The sequence below is a fragment of the Conger conger genome, chromosome 3 (genome assembly GCF_963514075.1).
Source record: "Conger conger chromosome 3, fConCon1.1, whole genome shotgun sequence".
NCBI classification, from domain to species: domain Eukaryota; kingdom Metazoa; phylum Chordata; class Actinopteri; order Anguilliformes; family Congridae; genus Conger; species Conger conger.
The window spans coordinates 82,804,522-82,824,206 of record NC_083762.1 but is presented as its reverse complement, the minus strand read 5'-3'; the positions used below and the strand labels follow the sequence as shown (position 1 = coordinate 82,824,206).

At 44.9% G+C, this 19,685-nt stretch overlaps 1 protein-coding gene across 1 annotated transcript in view; it reads right to left on the bottom strand.

The window, feature by feature from the left end:
- Nucleotides 1–19,685, bottom strand: part of LOC133123698 (uncharacterized) — a 67,622-nt gene that overhangs the window by 36,533 nt on the left and 11,404 nt on the right. The window contains exon 6 of the mRNA XM_061234176.1: nt 7,568–7,858. Within this exon, the coding sequence (XP_061090160.1) occupies nt 7,568–7,858 (291 nt within the window). The remainder of the gene's footprint in view (nt 1–7,567; nt 7,859–19,685) is intronic.

Here is a 19,685-nt window from a genome sequence, read left to right as displayed (position 1 = left end):
CTCAGTCTTCACTCCTCTCTCTGCAGAATATTCCCCCAGATTTAGTGATTCTGTGGAGAAATAAAATATGAAATATGATGTAAAGCAGGTGATGGGCAGGTTACCTGCTGCTTCTCTGTACTCACCTGTCTGACTCTCCTCCTGTGAAAGTGCAGCTCTCCCATCAGCCCCTCTGTGCTGCTCAGCCAGAGCTGCCTTCTGATGCTCATCATGGGCCTGAGCTGGCCTCATCATGTCTCCATGTGGCTTCACTCTGTCCTCAACTCCTCCTGGAGAAACACAGGACATATCTGCATGTGGTGAGCACTGTACAAACACAGGGAGGCTCACAGGTGAGTCTCTGATCCTGCTTCATATCAAGGCCAGGAACCAATCACCCTTTCTCCTTACTTCTGACACACTGTAATATGTTTTATTTGTCTTCGCATCAAATTCAAAACATTGGTGCTAGCCTTCCAAGCAGTTAAGGGGTCTTCCCCAGCTTATCTACAAACAATCATCAGACCCTACACCCCTGCCAGACCTCTTCGTTCAGCCTCCACAGGCCGCTTGGCACCTCCCCCTCTCCGAAACTCCACCTCATGCTCATGACTACTGTCTGTTCTGGCTCCACGGTGGTGGAACGAACTCCCCGTTGAGGTCAGAACTATAGAATCTCTCCCCACCTTCAAGCGCAAGCTGAAGACACACCTCTTCAAGCAGCACCTCTCCCCATCCCTCCCTACCTCCCTGTGAACCTTAATTGTTGTCTCTGTGACTTGCTTTGTGTATCGGTATTTTTAGTTGGCTAGGTAAGCAGTGTTTGGATAGTGAACTTGGTCACTTTTGCTCTGCTGTTTGTTTCATTGTTCAAAAAAAAAAAAAAAATTGGCCCTCGTCCTTATCTTTGTTGTACAGGTAGCAGTTGAAATTGTACTTCCCTCTAGGGTCTTTCAGCGAACTTATCCCTGGTTATGGGTATGCACTTTGTTGTACGTCGCTCTGGATAAGAGCGTCTGCCAAATGCCAGTAATGTAATGTCTTAATCATCACGGTTTGATAAATTCAATGTGTTTTGTTTAAGCATACTATCCATTTAAAGCAGGTTTATGTGAATGGGGATGGGCAACATAGCCAGTCACCTGTTGGATATACATGTAGCCCCATGTTCCTTCATCTTGTCCTTATTCACTTATACTGAATGCAAGGCCAGATCACTCCAGCCCTGAGGGCTCTTTGCAAACACGTATCTCTCCCTGCTGCCCTCCTTTCCTGCCCCTTCCTCCCCCCATCAGGGGAGGCAGAGAGGGAGGGAGAAAAGGAGGTGAAGATCAGGGAATGGAGAAAATGTGGATGCGGAAAATGTCCTGCTCCGTCAAACGTCAGTTTGAAGCTGCATTAGGTACAGATGTGGCAGACAGGGAGCGGTGGGTCCACAGGTCGGTCATTTGTTGAAAAAATACTTCCACAGAGGATGCGCTCATGTTTTCTTGCTCAAGAAAACTTCTGGAGCCTCCTAACTTCACCTTCTAGCTCTGAGAAGGAACATTTAATGGGTTGGAATTTCCTTAAGGATGATGGACCTCGATCGATTTGAAGTTGAAACAAAGCGGTTGGACAGAGCCCCATGAGTTCAATGGAGGGTGTTGAAGTTTGATCAAAATGTTCTTCTTGAAACTATGAATGTTTAGAATGACATTGAGAATCATGTGCATAAATACCCTTTCTCTAAATGTTTCTATATATCTACTGTACATACTATATTTTAGATGCTGTTTAGTGCTGTAATGATGAGTCATGGTGTTTGGAGGATCATTCTAGTGCTGTTGAGAGTTGCTTCGGGCTGTGTGTACGTTCTGACGTATTGAGCTGCACACAAAGTACAAGAACTACATCTAATCAGGTGTTTAAAAGGCCATGACACAAGTCACAAAATGTTCCGGTTTCTGATGAAGAACAATGAAGTAGTGTGCGTCTTCACAGGGAAATGTTTTGTTTGGTGATTGCAGGCCTGACTCATCACAGAGATGAAAGGACAGGACCGCTCAGCTTTCATAGGGTACCAGAAAATATTAAGGCGGGTTAAGAGAGACAATGATTGGTTAGTTATATTGACTGAGTGTTTCTTCAATCACTGCTGCCGAAACAACTTCACCCACCTAAAAGGGACGAGGAGGAACAGAGACAGAAATATTTCAACAAGGGAAAAGCACACAAATAAAATGTGTCTCCAATTGATAACCTGGGAGATCAGGGCTAACAGTTAGCACTAGTTAGCGTGACTCCATGACTTTGACTTGCCTTATCTCCATTACTGTTGGTCAGAGAGAAATTATCTAATCTAAAAGAACAATAATAAAACTTGATTCAAAAATGGAATACATTTTCACCAAAGTTAGGTAATAATGTCAACACCATCTCCAGAAAATATTATCTTGGATATATGATTAATTCAATGATATTTGAGTCATTGCTGAGATATCATTGTTTATTTGAAGTAGCATCAAATTGTTTTGTATCACTGATTCAAATGTTGCAGTACTGTGTAGTATAACCCATCAATGTTTTTCATTAGTATAAGTAAAATAAATACCCCCAAAAACAGCAATAACCCACAAATCTGTCGCTCAGAGCTATTTTCCAGAGGAATCACAGTACTTCTGTTTCATTTTGAGACCAGGTGTGTTCAACACAGAATTAATTTGCCTTACCTCCTGTAGTTTCCTCATGGTTTTCAGTGTCTGTCAGTGATAGCGGTTGTTTTTCTGTTTCAATAGAAATGTTCCACACACTTGATTTATTTCTAGTTTCACCTGGAGTATGCCTCTTTCTCAAGTTTATAAAAAGGAACATATGAGAGTCCTGTAAAGGCTAAAACTAGTATTCATTAAGATATTTATTTTTGGAGCATCTCCAGTTACAGTCCAGAGTGAGTAACACTGTTCTACAGCTTACCTTCCATTCCAGCTTCAACACCTTCCCCTTTCACTCCCGCCTTTTCTACAATATGAGAATATGAAAGTTTGATTACTCATCTTTGAAAGGCCCACAGTATTCAAGTATTCAAATATGAGATTTAGAGACATTTTCTCATGGACTCCTGTAAAGGCTAAAACTAGTATTCAATAAGATATTTATTTTTGGAGCACCTCCAGTTACAGTTGTGTTTTAAATCCAGTCATAAAGTAACAGTAGCAGTGACATCATCACCTGCAGCTCTAAGTCCAGAGTGAGTAACACTGTTCTACAGCTTACCTTCCATTCCAGCTTCAACATCTTCCCCTTTCAGTCCTGTCTTTTCTACAATATGAGAAGATTGATTACTCATCTTTCACAGCAGTATAATCATAGTCATCACCAATTTTTACATATATTTACGGTAATGTATGTGCTTTGAAAGTCCTACAGTATTTAGAGTGATTGTGCAGTTTTTATGATGACAACCTGCAATCCTGCTGAACCCAGTCCTGAGTAACTGCTTCAGAAACAGTGGGATCTGCACATTAATGCACTTATTAATATAACTGAATGTGTTATTTGGAAAGACACTTACTTTTATAGCACTTCTTATAGTAAATTAATCCCGCGATGATGATGATGAAGATGATGATGAGGACAATGACGAAGGGAATGATGACAGAGGAACTTTCTAAACACAGAAAGAAAAACAGAACATGTTAGAAAAAGATACGACACAAAGCTCAGCCATTTTTTGGGATTCAAAGGACCCACAGGATTCCCATGGCTACAGAAACAAAAATCTTTTTTTCTCCTACAAAACTAGACAGTAGAGGCGTGTAACCACAGGGGAACTGCAGAACATGAACACCTTTTAAACTTTGTTTCAACGTCAGTGTGTTCAGCTGGAGTTACAACCTCAGGTTTAAACCCCTGGACCACAGAACTGCATTACTGGAGCAGCTGTCCAAACCTGTGAAGTGAGGATTAGCTGTTGCAGCAGGACAGCAGGCCTGTGATCAGGCCCTACATGGCTGTGTGGCCTTACCTGGTGCAGGGAAGCAGCTCTTTACAGGAAGCTCTGTTCTGCTCTCACTCACAGGGTTGTTGAGCACACAGGTGTAGACTGAGTCAGATGTCTCTGCTGCCTCTATCTTCAGCTGGGGCCCTGGCTGGGGCTCTATGGCAGGCCCCTCCCACCTGTACTGAGTGGCAGGTCTGTCGTCCCCAGAGCACAGCAGGGTTACTGAGGTCCTGTTCACCTGGCAGGTGACTGTAGGTTTATTTACAGCATCTACATGGGAAACAAAGGCTTCTTACGTGATGTTTTCAAGGTGTTGTGTTCGGTGAAAGTGGTACTAAATTAGCTGTTGTTCAGGATTTTCAGTTTACACATGAAAGATTGCCCCAAATGATATTGCAAGGACTAAGACAGCTGATTCTACTCATTAAGGTCTTGATTAAAGACCACGATTAGTTCATTAGTATAATCAGGTGTGTTACTGCTGGGTTAAAACAAAAACCTGCACCCACGCCGGCCCTTTTAGGATAAGATAGGACACCACTGGTATAAGGCTCTAAGCAGAAATGTGTAAAGGGCTGAGATTAAACCCCGTGTTCTGTTTCTTCCAGAATGGCATGTATCACATGTGGGAAGCTCTGTTTCTCAGGGGCCCCCGTAACCTTTCATTGTCAAATGCAAACATAGATAAAAGTGATAAAATGATGTACCAGGTAGGTCGTATTGTGATTTTAAATCTTGGAACGTACAGAGGCTATATCACTCAGAAATGGCATCCAGGTATGAATTCCCTGTGTTCTGAAACACAATTGAGGATGGGAGTCTGTAAACTGTGAATAACTATGAAATATGGGAGTGGCTCTTTGTATGTTTCTTCACTTTTCCCCAAATTGTGAGAAGATACGAGTTTATGGCCCATAATCACAATGTAGCTGATCACGGAGGAGTGAGTGGATTACATCCTGAAGAGTGTGTGCCACGACAGGGAGGACAGAGGAACCAGAAGCAGACACGGGGGGGGGAAATGGCAGGTTTAATGAAGGCTGACGAAGGGCAGACAGAGCGTCATCAAAACACAGGCCAAGATAAAAAACCAGGGGGTCAGTCCACACAAGGCAGAGGTACAGATATCCACAAAAACCAAAGAAGAGTCCAGGGAAGCAGGCAGGGGTCAAACAGGAAATCCAGATACAAAAATAAACAAGACAGAATGCCACAAGGGCAAGGGCTCAGGAAATAAGGGCTCGGGAACAAAGGGGCTAGAACTGGGGGAAGGAAGAAAGGGCTCAGGACTCCAAAACAGGACAAGACGATCTAGCAAGGTGCAACTGAAAAGGACAGGTATAAATACACAGGGGAATGAGACAAACAAGGCGGGGCATGGGAGTGAGGGCGGTCTACCAAATAAACATCAGGTGAGACACATGAAAGGGTAATAGGACAATAACGAGGGGGAAATGAAAACGCGGACTGGATTCACAAAGACGCATGTAATACAAACGGCTCCGGACTAGAGTAGACAATTCCAGAGAATCGGGAGATGCAGAGATAAGGAGAGACAGGTGCGATACTTTGTTGAAACTAAGCAAGTAATCAGTGATAGAATAGGGAGGCGGAGTTACAGAACACAATTGAAACTGAAGATGCGTTAGTAAGTTAGTGACGTGATTTAAATTACAAATACCCAAAACTAGTGAATGTTAGTTTGTTAGTTTGACAAACATATTAGTGTGTTTGTATAATTAGTACTGTACAAATTCTATGTTAGTTGGGATTAGTATATTAGTGCCATCTACAAATAGTGGGGCACGCAGACAGGGGAGTGACTGGGCTAGTAAACATTCAGACTCAGACATCACAGGGGAAGACAAGTGCAAAGACTAATGAATATCAAAACAGAACAACAGACATGAATATGAACAATAATACATTACAAGAATAACGATAATAAACAATGATAAAGTAACAGACAGAACTCAGGAATATAACAGTGTGGGGATGTACCAGCCTTTCTTCACTACATCTCCATGAAATGCATTAGGATTTGTCCAAGTTGTAATTGGATATAAAATAAAACCAAAAATATATATTTTAAAATTGGCTACAGAAAGCCCTCCAGATGATTATATGTTCAGGTTTCTAGTTTAATTCTGGGATGTCTGCCTCTCCCAATCATATTTGACATTAGAGTTTGAACCCTGGTCTAATATCTATCTGGTGGGTGAAGCGGAGCCACAGTGGTAAAAAAATTAATGCGTTGGAAATGAATGTGTGGAAAAACCACTCAACACTGGAGACCCCAAGCTGCAGAGGGCTTGGCCCCCCGAGATCAGCCTCTATCTGTTTAAACACATTTTGAGATCAGCCTCGATCTGTTTAAACACATTTTGAGATCAGCCTCTATCTGTTTAAACACATTTTGTTTAAGGCGATCAGATGGAGTGAGGAATGGTCATCAACACCAAAGCACTGGTGTCTGTGGGGGCCTTTCCACCCGTTCCTGAGTTCCTCACGGCAGATTCCATCCAGTTCACCCAGCATCCCAATACAGCACCAAACTCATTACATCTGGACTGAATATTACATTACATTATTGGCATTTGGCAGACGCTCTTATCCAGAGCGACGTACAACAAAGTGCATACCCATAACCAGGGATAAGTTCGCTGAAAGACCCTAGAGGGAAGTACAATTTCAACTGCTACCTGAATATGCGATAACAAAGCGGTAACATCATTAAGAAATAACAGGACATCATCAGCATACAAGGATACCTCATGTTGAGCATGGCCAACACCCACCAGCCCCAATGGACATCCACTGGCAACCCCAGAGCAAACAGAAGGGGTGAAAGTGGACAACCCTGACGAGTGCCTCTGGAAATGGGGAACTGTGGAGAGCACACACCATTCCCTAGCACCATTGCAAAAGGCCTGCTGTACAAAAGTGTTATCCTAAGAATGTGACCAGACCCAAAACCTCCAAGGAAACCTCTACTCCAGCCAAACAAAAGCACCATGCAAAAGCCCCAGGCAAAAGCACCACGCATGGGGAGTGGGCATCTCTGGCAGAATGAACCACGTGGAGAGGTCATCGGATATTGTCAGATGCAAGTCAGAACTCCATGAAACCTGCTCGGCCATGATGTATGAGTTTGGGCACATATTTAGTATTCATGCGATGAGCTAGAACTCCAGCTCAGAGTTTATGATAAAGGAGGTATGCCACCTCTCATCCAGAAGGTTTGTTCTTTTACATCCTCTGAAGGGCTCCGATTAATTTTAAGAAAGTAGGGCAATTAAGGCAACATTGTCCCTGTTGGAGAGAGCAGGGAGTTTCAGATTGTAAAGGTTTTTACTGAAATTCTCCAGGTTGAGGACTCAAAACTATGGGAATAACTGGAGTTTTGCGTAGCCATATTCACACCCATAACTGTGTGATTACAGACCAAGTATTGAAGTTTGAAATAATTAAGAATTCAATGGACAAAAAATATTTTTTGATGCTCCACAAAAATTACTTGAAATGCATTTCAGTAATAAACATTATTTGGAGAACTTTTGGATAAGATTTCTGTGATTAAAGGTAATTCTGTAGAAGCAAACTCACCAAACACTGTCACATTCTGATGATGGTATTTCAGTTCTCCTTTGACCTGCAGCTCACCCACATACTCCCCACTGTCAGACTCTCTGAGATGTGTGAGGGTCAGGGCTCCTGTTGTGACATCCAGGATTGTCCGTCCTTGAAACTTCCCATAGTCACGCACCCCCTTCTGGTAGAATTCAACCACCTTATTACCATTCCACCTCCACAAAATGTCCTCCATGGGACCCTGAACATTGAGCTGTAGTGTGAAGTTCCCATCAGACTGGACAATGAGCTCAGGTGTGAAATCACCTGCAGAAAAGTAGGGGGGAGAGAGACATTGATGTGGATTATGAACCATTTCATTTCTTTCACTTAATTAATAATACATTTTAAAAATTTAAAAACACACCAAAGTCTGGAAACATTTTGCTACAGGAAATATGAATGTATATTATATGCAAATCCTGTCAGAAGAGAAACAAAATGTCTGCCCTGTACAGAGTCTGTTCATGAGTGAGTCTGAAGTTAGCTGGTCTACAGGCACAGTGAACTGAGAAGCTGAAAGGTGGAGGCTTGTTCAGTTTGGTTCCTGGGCTGACACTAGGTGATGAAACCAACACCAATACAAGATACAAAATAAAATGTCTTCCCCCTTCCCCCTCATGGGTTCCAGGCAAAAAAATAATAAACCTACACAAGAAACTAAAAGAACAAAGGCATCTGTCTGCTGAGCCCTGCCTCTGTGTTTCACTAATCTGTGTGTGCCCTGAACTGAAGGAGAAACAAACTGAAATAAAACCTCCATCACTAAACTGGCGCCCTGTACTGTGGAAACCTGGGCTGATTAATAAACAAGACCCAGGTGTGTGTGCTCTCCTCCAGCAGGTGTGTGCTCTCCTCCAGCAGGTGTGTGTGCTCTCCTCCAGGTGTATGTGCTCTCCTCCAGGTGTGTGTGCTCTCTCCTCCAGGTGTGTGTGCTCTCTCCACCAGGTGTGTGTGCTCTCCTCCAAGTGTGTGTGCTCTCTCCACCAGGTGTGTGTGCTCTCCTCCAGGTGTGTGTGCTCTCAACTCCAGCAGGTGTGTTTGCTCTCTCCACCAGCAGGTGTGTGTGTGTGCTCTCTCTACCAGCAAGTGTGTTTGCTCTCTCCACCAGGTGTGTGTTTGCTTTCTCCACCAGGTGTGTGTGCTGTCCTCCAGGTGTGTGTGCTCTCTCCCCCAGCAGGTGTGTGTGCTCTCTCCTCCAGGTGTGTGTGCTCTCTCCTCCAGCAGGTGTGTGTGCTCTCTCCACCAGCAGGTGTGTGTGTGCTCTCTCCTCCAGCAGGTGTGTGTGTGCTCTCTCTACCAGCAAGTGTGTTTGCTCTCTCCACCAGGTGTGTGTTTGCTTTCTCCACCAGGTGTGTGTGCTCTCTCCTCCAGCAGGTGTGTGTGCTCTCCTCCAGGTGTGTGTGCTCTCTCCACCAGGTGTGTGCTCTCTCCCCCAGCAGGTGTGTGTGCTCTCCCCCAGCAGGTGTGTGCTCTCTCCCCCAGCAAGCAGGCCGAGACAATCTGCTTCTCCAGCAGACCACAAGTCACACTGGCCTATACAACTTCTTTACAAACCCATTCATGGCACTCTACCTCTCTTGGTTTATAGTTAAAGGATTTTGCTCAAGGAAACTATGAGAGTAGTAGTAAATTACAATCACCATTGCTTTTACAACCAGATGAATGCACACAGTCTCAGCATTGCCCATAGAAGTCAGGTGCAAGGTGTTACACCCACAGTACGCACTCTTATCTGCTACAGTTCAAAGGTCACTCCTTTCTCAGTAGATATGTAGCATTTGAACAGGGAGTACTGACTGAGACGCACAGATGGTGTACCTCCTAGCTTTGTAAATGTTACACTTTGGGTGAAAGTGAGTCTTATTCGATGAAATTAGATCTTTCGTGGGAAATTAAAAGCACAGCAACTCAACGGAGTATCATCACACAAAAAGGATAAGGATAGCACTTAAAAGCATTACTGAAAACACTTATTTCCAAAGTGGTCCTCGATAGAAACAATCAAATTGATGAAAACAAACGCATTACAACATGAACCTGTTAGCGCCCAACTGCAACCCCACTCCCATGGTTAAAGTCGCGATTCAAAGTGAACCATCAGCACGCCCCACAAAGCCTCCATAACCTTTAAAAGGGCCTTTGTTTGGCTCTGTTTAATATGCAGGTTGTTCCATGAGGAGGTCCCAGTGTAGAAAAATGAGCAGTTTACCATGCAGACCAGACATCGTGGAAGTGGCACTGGATTAATGAGGAAACTATCAGCTTCTTAACCTTAATATGAAAAAAATGAGTGTAACAACAAAATACATGTACCTGAATTGTATCACTTTTCTTAAGCTTGTGCTGAGTGCCAAATAAAATGGACTCCATCTTACCCAGATGTAAAGACATTTCGTTGTCAAACAACCAGTCTCTTACCAGAGACCATTCTCTACTAAGAGTCTTAGATTACACCAACATGGATAGGTGAAATATATTAAGTGTCTCTGAAAATAGATGCTATTATACTACACCAGAGTATAATAGCATCTAAAAAAATTATAGAATGTTCCACGGCAATGTAAAAACACTTGGTGAACCGCACAAAATATCGAGGCTCATTCAACACAATCCACAACATCTGTGATCACAGACTCATCCTCGGGCAGAAATCACACAGGATTTTATCAACCGCTCTCAGTAGGTGCGGTCGGTAGTTTACAGCCCTTGCGGTTATGTTAGTAAAGCCAACTGCACATTCATCTGGCATATTTACAAGATGGTTAAAGATGTCTAAAAAAGGTTCTGACTTGTTAACCACACAACACATAATTATAACTAGCGACCAAAGCAAGTGAGAGTTCTTACCAAATTTGAAGTTCATGAAGATAAAAAATAACACTGTGAATCTGCAGCGTCTGCCTGCCATTGCTTACCTTCATACTGGACTTTGGAAGTACCTGTGAAAGTGAAAGCTGGGTGGGGTGACTATCGAGGATTTTCAATGTTTGACAGAGACACAGCGATAGTGAGAAACATGCTGCCTTTTAGAAACAAACCCAGAACATTAAGTAAAGGAATGGCAGGAAGGACCCGGCTGAGCTGAGTGGAACCTGCCTGCCTCATCCTGGTGCCTCAGCACAGGACAGCCTGTAGTCCTCACACACACACACACACACACACACACACACACACACACACACACACACACACACACACAAACTCACACACTCACACACTCACACACTCACACACTCACACACTCACACTCACACACTCACACACTCACATACTCACACTCACACACACACACACACTCACTCATACTCACACTCACACTCACACTCACACTCACACTCACACTCACACTCACACACACACACACACACACACTCACTCACACTAACGCGCGCGTTATGGTGAATTCTGTGTCTGTGCGAACGCTTTCTGTGCGATCTTTTTCATTCAGTGTGCCTCTGACCTGGAGTAGTGCCGTGCCCTAAGCCAAGGGAAGCTTCGAGACCGGGAATCCACCAGTAGGACGCTTTGAAACGGCTGTGTTTTTGTTCTTTCTCATCGCCCCTTGCCCTTCACTGTTTTTGTGAAAATAAATTAACCTGTTTTTGCACTTGAAACCTTTTGCTGCCTGTTTTGTGACCTGGGTTCTCACAACACTCACACTCACACTCACACACAGAGACACACACACAGGCCTGCATGGTCTCCAGGGGCTAAAAGAGTCTGAGACAGGCCTGCATGGTCTCCAGGGGCTAAAATGATATTCATCCCTGCTAATACCTCTCCCCATCTGGATCTCTCTCGGGGATACCACACTCAACGCCGTCACCCAGTGCAAGGAACCTCGGCGTGGTGATGGACAGCAGACTGTCCCTTTCCGAGAACATTGCGGCGGTGACCCGGTCTTGCAGGTTCTTCCTATACAACATACGGAGAATCTGCCCCTTTCTCACCCCCTACTCGACCCAGCTCCTGGTCCAAGCGATGGTTCTGTCCCACCTGGACTAATGCAATTCCCTCTTGGCTGGCCTCCCAGCGTCTGCCATCAGACCCCTCCAACTCATCCAGAATGCAGCAGCTCGTCTGGTCTTCAACCTTCCCAAATACTCACACGTCACCCCCCTGCTTACTTCCCTCCACTGGCTGCCTGTCATGGCTCGCATCAAATTCAAAACATTGGTGCTAGCCTTCCAAGCAGTTAAGGGGTCTTCCCCAGCTTACCTACAAAAAATCATCAGACCCTACACCCCTGCCAGACCTCTTCGTTCAGCCTCCACAGGCCACTTGGCACCTCCCCCTCTCCGAACCTCCACCTCACACTCATGACTACTGTCTGTTCTGGCTCCACGGTGGTGGAACAAACTCCCCGTTGAGGTCAGAACTGTAGAATCTCTCCCCACCTTCAAGCGCAAGCTGAAGACGCACCTCTTCAAGCAGCACCTCTCCCCCATCCCTTCCTACCTGCCTGTGAACCTTAATTGTTGTCTCTGTGACTTGCTTTGTGTATCGGTATTTTTAGTTGGCTAGGTAAGCAGTGTTTGGATAATTAACTTTGGTCACTTTTGCTCTGTTTGTTTGTTTCTTTGTTCAAAAAATAAATAAATAAATAAATAAATAATAAAAAATCATTGGCCCATCTTTGTTGTACAGGTAGCAGTTGAAATTGTACTTCCCTCTGGGGTCTTTCAGCGAACTTATCCCTGGTTATGGGTATGCACTTTGTTGTACGTCACTCTGGATAAGAGTGTAAAACCCCACAGCTAACCCAATGACGGAATTTAGCGGGGGCCGAAGGGGGTTTTGCGTGATTGTCCTTCTGGCGTTGCTGGGAGAACATTAGTTGGGTTAATTATTATCCTCCGTACAAGAACAGAGCACAATTATATTTAAGAATATACTGGGTCCGTTGCCATGGGTCGGATATGGATTGACCTGCCCCATATCCCGCTTATAGCTGGCCAGAAACGGATCAGTACAATTCTTAATATTCTCCGTTCTCAAACGGGGTCGTATTGTACGCTTAGTGGTTACTATAGTTTTACTCGTTTATCTGACTCCATTTAAAATATAATTTAGAAATTTGGGTTTGCAACTTACGCGGACCTCGGGAGTGATTACATTCGACTTGTACCTGCGCCACCATTACTCAATAGATGCTCCCGGGATTAGCACTACTGCTGAAATCTCAGTTCGGTGGAGAACTCAGAGGCTGAGGGTCCAATCAACACAATACATGCAAACCTGCCATGATATTTGCGAGCCCAGGTCGGCGTAGCATTGTCTGGGCTCCTTAGAGCTAATTTGGTAGGAACCGGCGTCATAACGCCCAAGGGTTCCCTTCGCACCAGATTACAAGAGCCTTGCGTCGCCCGACCCTTTAAGGGACAGAAATTGCTGGCCTCACAACTTAGAACTATCACAGGTGTACCGCCCCGCCGATCGGTCGGTCTTTTAGCCACCATTTCCCCCTGAGTATTTCAGTTGTAATTTAGGCTGAAAAGGTACAAGATGAATTAGAGTCATGGAGATCACCGTATGTTACAAGCAAAATAGTTTATTCGCAGACAGGTAGGTTATTAGCTTTAGAATATCACAATCAAGTATAAAATACACAAATTAAGAATAGAAATAGAGTAAATAGTCATACCTAGCCTGCTTGGACTACACACAAACACAGAGTATAGAATATGCCGTATGGAAAGTCGAATACGATCTTCCTGATACTTACATACATACATACATACATACACAAGACATGTTGTGTGGGAAGTCGAATACGATCTTCCCAGATTGGTCTGTCTCCCTTGCTTTTATGCCAAATCATACGTTTGGAACCAGGCGGCAGTGCCATAAATCAACCTGGAGGGGTGGTCAAATCTGGAATTTAGACCCCCACCGTTGGGGGTTGTTGAGTAGGGAAAATGAGATGATTACCAGGAGAGGACGTGTAGGTTTTCCCTTGGGATACTGAAACTATAGTTTATTAAATTCCATTTGGTATGAAATGTATCTCATCCGATTCCTTGATTTTATCAGATCACATCCATACCAAACAGATTACCCTTATGTTTTATTATGTTGCAGTTATCATGAAACTTCCCTCCTGATTATCCATTTTACATGCAATTCCTGTTACCATTACATAAGACTTAATGCAATAATACAAGGATCACATGGGCAATGTTTTCAAGGTGTTACCGGGTCTATTTACTATCTTAATAGCAGTTCTGAATATTTAATCTAAGAGAGCAGTCACCGGTGTAATGACAGCAGTGCCCAAATGAGGGCACTGTGGCATTGTCCGGAGTCTTCCCCCTTGGAAGTGACCAGGTATGGGGTCACAGGGAGGTCACCAATGTTCGGGAGGATTCTTTTCCCATGACCCAACTGGCCTTGGACCACTCATACATCTTAACTCCCCAACAGGTAGTCTAAACAACATTGAAACCCCAGCTCTCAGGCCCCTCACACATGGCAGCCCTTCCTGACCTTAACCACTATGCTACAGGCCACCCCATCATATCTATGAATGCTGTAGTTGGGAGTTTTCATGATAACTGCATTATGCTGTAAATATGTCTTTGTGCCTCTCATGGTAATATACCTTTTGGATAAACCTGATTTGGGTGAATGAAAGGAAAGGAGACATCCCAGACTGTTTGGTTTCTTCTCCTTATCTCCAAAATCCAGGCCTTGACCCTAAAATTGAGTCACCCATCTATAATTTACAGCCAGGCCCACCCGGCAGGGGGCTAAAACACATGGCTTCTCCAGAGACAGCTTTTGCCCAGTTTTCCTGAATGGTTGTGATATCAAAGGTAGACTGTTACAAAAACTAGACCATTACACCAGTCGCACTGAACCAATCAGAATAACACCAAACATCACTATATTCTGACCTGGGATTATCATGAAACATCTTTATACCATATCCAGTACTCCTGTACTCAAATCCTGTAGGAATGTGAGAAAAGGGGGGCCTCCAGGGCCCAAGAAGGCGCCTCTAAGAATCCTTCTCTAGCTCTCCCCCACAGGCATGTGTGCCAACGGTGGGGGCTAACAATGTATGCTCCAGGAGAGGGAAGTCAGCAAGCTGACCAGCGCATGAGACCAAATGTTACTTATGACTGGCTTACAAGAGCGTCTGCCAAATGCCAATAATGTATTGTAATGTAATGTAAAAGAGTCTGAGACAGGCCTGCATGGTGTTCAGGGGCTAAAAGAGTCTGAGACAGGCCTGCATGGTGTTCAGGGGCTAAAAGAGTCTGAGACAGGCATGCATGGTGTTCAGGGGCTAAAAGAGTCCGAGACAGGCCTGCATGGTGTTCAGGGGCTAAAAGAGTCTGAGACAGGCCTGCTTGGTGTTCAGGGGCTAAAAGAGTCTGAGACAGGCCTGCTTGGTGTTCAGGGGCTAAAAGAGTCTGGGACAGGCCTGCTTGGTGTTCAGGGCCTAAAAGAGTCTGAGACAGGCCTGCATGGTGTTCAGGGGCTAAAAGAGTCTGAGACAGGCCTGCTTGGTGTTCAGGGGCTAAAAGAGTCTGGGACAGGCCTGCTTGGTGTTCAGGGGCTAAAAGAGTCTGAGACAGGCCTGCATGGTGTTCAGGGGCTAAAAGAGTCTGAGACAGGCCTGCTTGGTGTTCAGGGCATGAACAGGATGGAGCAGTTACAAGAGGCCATGGATGGTCATGAGGATGTGAGCTGGTTAATCATTCAATTTATAATGAATCATAAAGCAATTCAACTGAAGAGAGTAAGAGGGGGGAAGGGAGCGTGCGTGCGTGTGTGTGTGTGTGTGTGTGTGTGTGTGCCTATAGTAGAGTATGGTATAGAGTTGTGTATAGTGTCGTATAATATAGAGTATGGTATTGAGTAACCTATAGTATAGTGTAGAGTATGGTATAGAGTAGCCTATAGTATAGTGTAGAGCATGGTATCGAGTAACTGTTGTATAGTATAGTATGGTAGAGTTGCCCATAGTATAGTATAGAGTATAGAATAGAGTATATTGTAGTGATTGGTTGTGTCGCTGGATTGCCGGAGGGTTCTTTACCCGTCTAGCCTTCCACACTCTTCCTTTAATTTATCTATCTCTCCCACACACTCGTTTCCTTTCCTCCTGTTTGTCATCTCTTCCCTCGTTTCTCCTTTTGCCCTTCTTTTCATTGTGATTTTATTTAATTATTTTCCATTTTGTGGGAGAATGTCTTAAAAGGAGGTGCTTCTAGCTCCCCCTCCCCTCCCCCCAAAACACACACACACACACACACACACATACTTCAGAACAGTACTGGTCTGACCTCAGTGCTGATTTTTGGTTGCAATTACAGGATATCACCACCAGATGGGAGTGTTGTAAAAGCAGTGGCACTTAAAGGGTAATTCTGCTCATCACATTTTTTTTGACTATGTGTTCAGCAGCCCTATGAAGTATTCTGTAGTTCACTCTGGCCCTGCCCCTATAGTGATGTCTGTGTAACTTTTGGAGGTACCTCTCCATCAACCAGATGTAATCTTGATATTGAGTGAAAAAATTGTTGGCAACAACAACAAATATCCGTTTACTTTACCGGCTCAGAAAGCCAGCTGTCATGTGTCAATATTACACGTAAGACTGCAGGCACCTGATTGGGTAGAGACTACTTTATGCAAATGAGATGGAGGTGCTCCTCCACATTGAGAGGAGTCAGGTGAGGAGGTGCTCCTCCACATTGAGAGGAGTCAGGTGAGGAGGTGCTCCTCCACATTGAGAGGAGTCAGGTGAGGAGGTGCTCCTCCACAGTGAGAGGAGTCAGGTGAGGAGGTGCTCCTCCACATTGAGAGGAGTCAGGTGAGGGGGTGCTCCTCCACATTGAGAGGAGTCAGGTGAGGAGGTGCTCCTCCACATTGAGAGGAGTCAGGTGAGGAGGTGCTCCTCCACATTGAGAGCAGTCAGGTGAGGGGGTGCTCCTCCACATTGAGAGGAGTCAGGTGAGGGGGTGCTCCTCCACATTGAGAGGAGTCAGGTGAGGAGGTGCTCCTCCACATTGAGAGCAGTCAGGTGAGGAGGTGCTCCTCCACATTGAGAGGAGTCAGGTGAGGGGGTTCAGGCTCCTGATGAGCATGCCCCCCCCGGGTGCCTCTCTTTGGGGGAGTGTTAGGCACGTCCTCCTGGGAGGAGACCCAGGGGCAGAGCCAGGACAGGCTGGAGGGATTACATCCGCCTCCGGTCCTGGGACAGGCTTGGCTTCCCCAGGATGTTCAAACACACAATCTGTACATGTAGCACACAGCCTTGGGTTCCCCAGGATGTTCAAACACACAATATACACATGTAGCACACAGCCTTGGGTTCCCCAGGATGTTCCAACACACAATATACACATGTAGCACACGGCCTTGGCCAACTTGGAGTAGATGTTAATCTGCTGGAAATCCAACACCCAAGACCTATCGATGGCATTGATGCTGTAAGATGGCAGTCTCAGCACTAATCTAGTCAGTGTGCTGTATTGATGTTATATAGTGTTGTGTTCTGCTGCTGGATGTACAAAGATGAAGAGGCAGTGATGAGGTTTGTGGTCTTTATGGGGCCAAAAGGCAGAACAGACTGTGGGGTGGGAACAATACAACCGCTAAAAGTTTTGTTATTCTATCAAGACTGTAGCTAGAGATGCTATGAAGAACCTAAATGCACTGCAGCATCAGTAGGCTATCTTCATGGCAGAATACATGGTTGGACGGGTTGTAATGAGCATCATTACATTTACAGTATTTGGAAGCAAATGCCAAGTTTGGCATCAGTCGGTGAGACTTGGCACAGTCACCATAGGCTAGCTATCATCCAAGCTTGCTTCATTCATTGCTTAGCTTGCAACATCATTGTAGTTTCCTAAATCCCAATTGACGCTTTAGCTTGACGCTCAATATACTCCCTCAATCCACAGAACACTTCAAAAATATTCCACGAGTCCACTTCTTGCATTTAACTGTTATTTTACTTGAAATTCTTGAAGCAATCATTACAAAACACATTGAGAGCAGTCAGGTGAGGGGGTGCTCCTCCACATTGAGAGGAGTCAGGTGAGGGGGTGCTCCTCCACATTGAGAGGAGTCAGGTGAGGAGGTGCTCCTCCACATTGAGAGCAGTCAGGTGAGGAGGTGCTCCTCCACATTGAGAGGAGTCAGGTGAGGGGGTTCAGGCTCCTGATGAGCATGCCCCCCCCGGGTGCCTCTCTTTGGGGGAGTGTTAGGCACGTCCTCCTGGGAGGAGACCCAGGGGCAGAGCCAGGACAGGCTGGAGGGATTACATCCGCCTCCGGTCCTGGGACAGGCTTGGCTTCCCCAGGATGTTCAAACACACAATCTGTACATGTAGCACACAGCCTTGGGTTCCCCAGGATGTTCAAACACACAATATACACATGTAGCACACAGCCTTGGGTTCCCCAGGATGTTCCAACACACAATATACACATGTAGCACACGGCCTTGGCCAACTTGGAGTAGATGTTAATCTGCTGGAAATCCAACACCCAAGACCTATCGATGGCATTGATGCTGTAAGATGGCAGTCTCAGCACTAATCTAGTCAGTGTGCTGTATTGATGTTATATAGTGTTGTGTTCTGCTGCTGGATGTACAAAGATGAAGAGGCAGTGATGAGGTTTGTGGTCTTTATGGGGCCAAAAGGCAGAACAGACTGTGGGGTGGGAACAATACAACCGCTAAAAGTTTTGTTATTCTATCAAGACTGTAGCTAGAGATGCTATGAAGAACCTAAATGCACTGCAGCATCAGTAGGCTATCTTCATGGCAGAATACATGGTTGGACGGGTTGTAATGAGCATCATTACATTTACAGTATTTGGAAGCAAATGCCAAGTTTGGCATCAGTCGGTGAGACTTGGCACAGTCACCATAGGCTAGCTATCATCCAATCTTGCTTCATTCATTGCTTAGCTTGCAACATCATTGTAGTTTCCTAAATCCCAATTGACGCTTTAGCTTGACGCTCAATATACTCCCTCAATCCACAGAACACTTCAAAAATATTCCACGAGTCCACTTCTTGCATTTAACTGTTATTTTACTTGAAATTCTTGAAGCAATCATTACAAAAATAAAAAAGGTTATCCACAAAATACATAGAATTCAAGGTTATAAAGAGAGCGAGAGAACGAGAGAGCGAGGTCAAAAAATTATTTCGCCCCAATCTTCCATCTGTTCTTTTTTACCTATTTTAGTTAAGCTAACTCAAAACTGCACAACACTTTCAGTCCATAACTATATTCACTGATCAGTCAATTAATCCTCTTCTGACTCTTGCAGTAGGCACAGCTTTGTTATTGGGCATAAAAGTAAAAGTCTTGACCTTCGCCTGCCGAAGGAATCCTCTCCTGTCAGGAAAAGTCTCTACGATCTTTCCAAGCGGCCAGGAGTTTCTGGGCGACGTGTCGTCCACGATCAGCACCACATCACCGACACAGAAGTTCCTTTGAGGAGTTGACCATCGTTGCCGCTCTTGGAGCTGTGTGAGGTACTCTCTGCACCAGCGCTTCCAGAATATGTCCGTGAGATACTGGACTTGCTTCCATCTTCGGTTTGCATACTGATCATCTTTGTTAAACACTCCTGGGGGCAACTCAGGTTTGACTTTCAGTACCAAAAGGTGATTAGTGGTTAAGGCCTCTAAGTCATTCATGTCATAAGATGCCTTTGTTATGGGCCTACTGTTTATGATGGCCTCAGCTTCACATAAAAGGGTGTGAAGACTCTCTTCATCCATCAGCTGTTCCTTTACTGTGACATTCAGAGTTTTTCTTACGGAGCGGATAAGCCGCTCCCAGGTTCCTCCATGGTGAGAACCTGTTGGAGGATTGAAGTGCCACTGTACACCCCTTTGTTGCAAGTGCTTTTCAATCATACTGGTGTTCCACTCACTTATCATTTTCTTCATCTCATTGTCAGCTGCTCTGAAGTTTGTCCCATTATCTGAATACATCTCTCTGACCTGTCCTCTTCTGGCTAGGAATCTTCTAATTGCATTCAGGCATGCATCAGTGTCAAGAGAGGACGCAACTTCCAAATGCACTGCTCGAATGGCAAGACAAGTAAA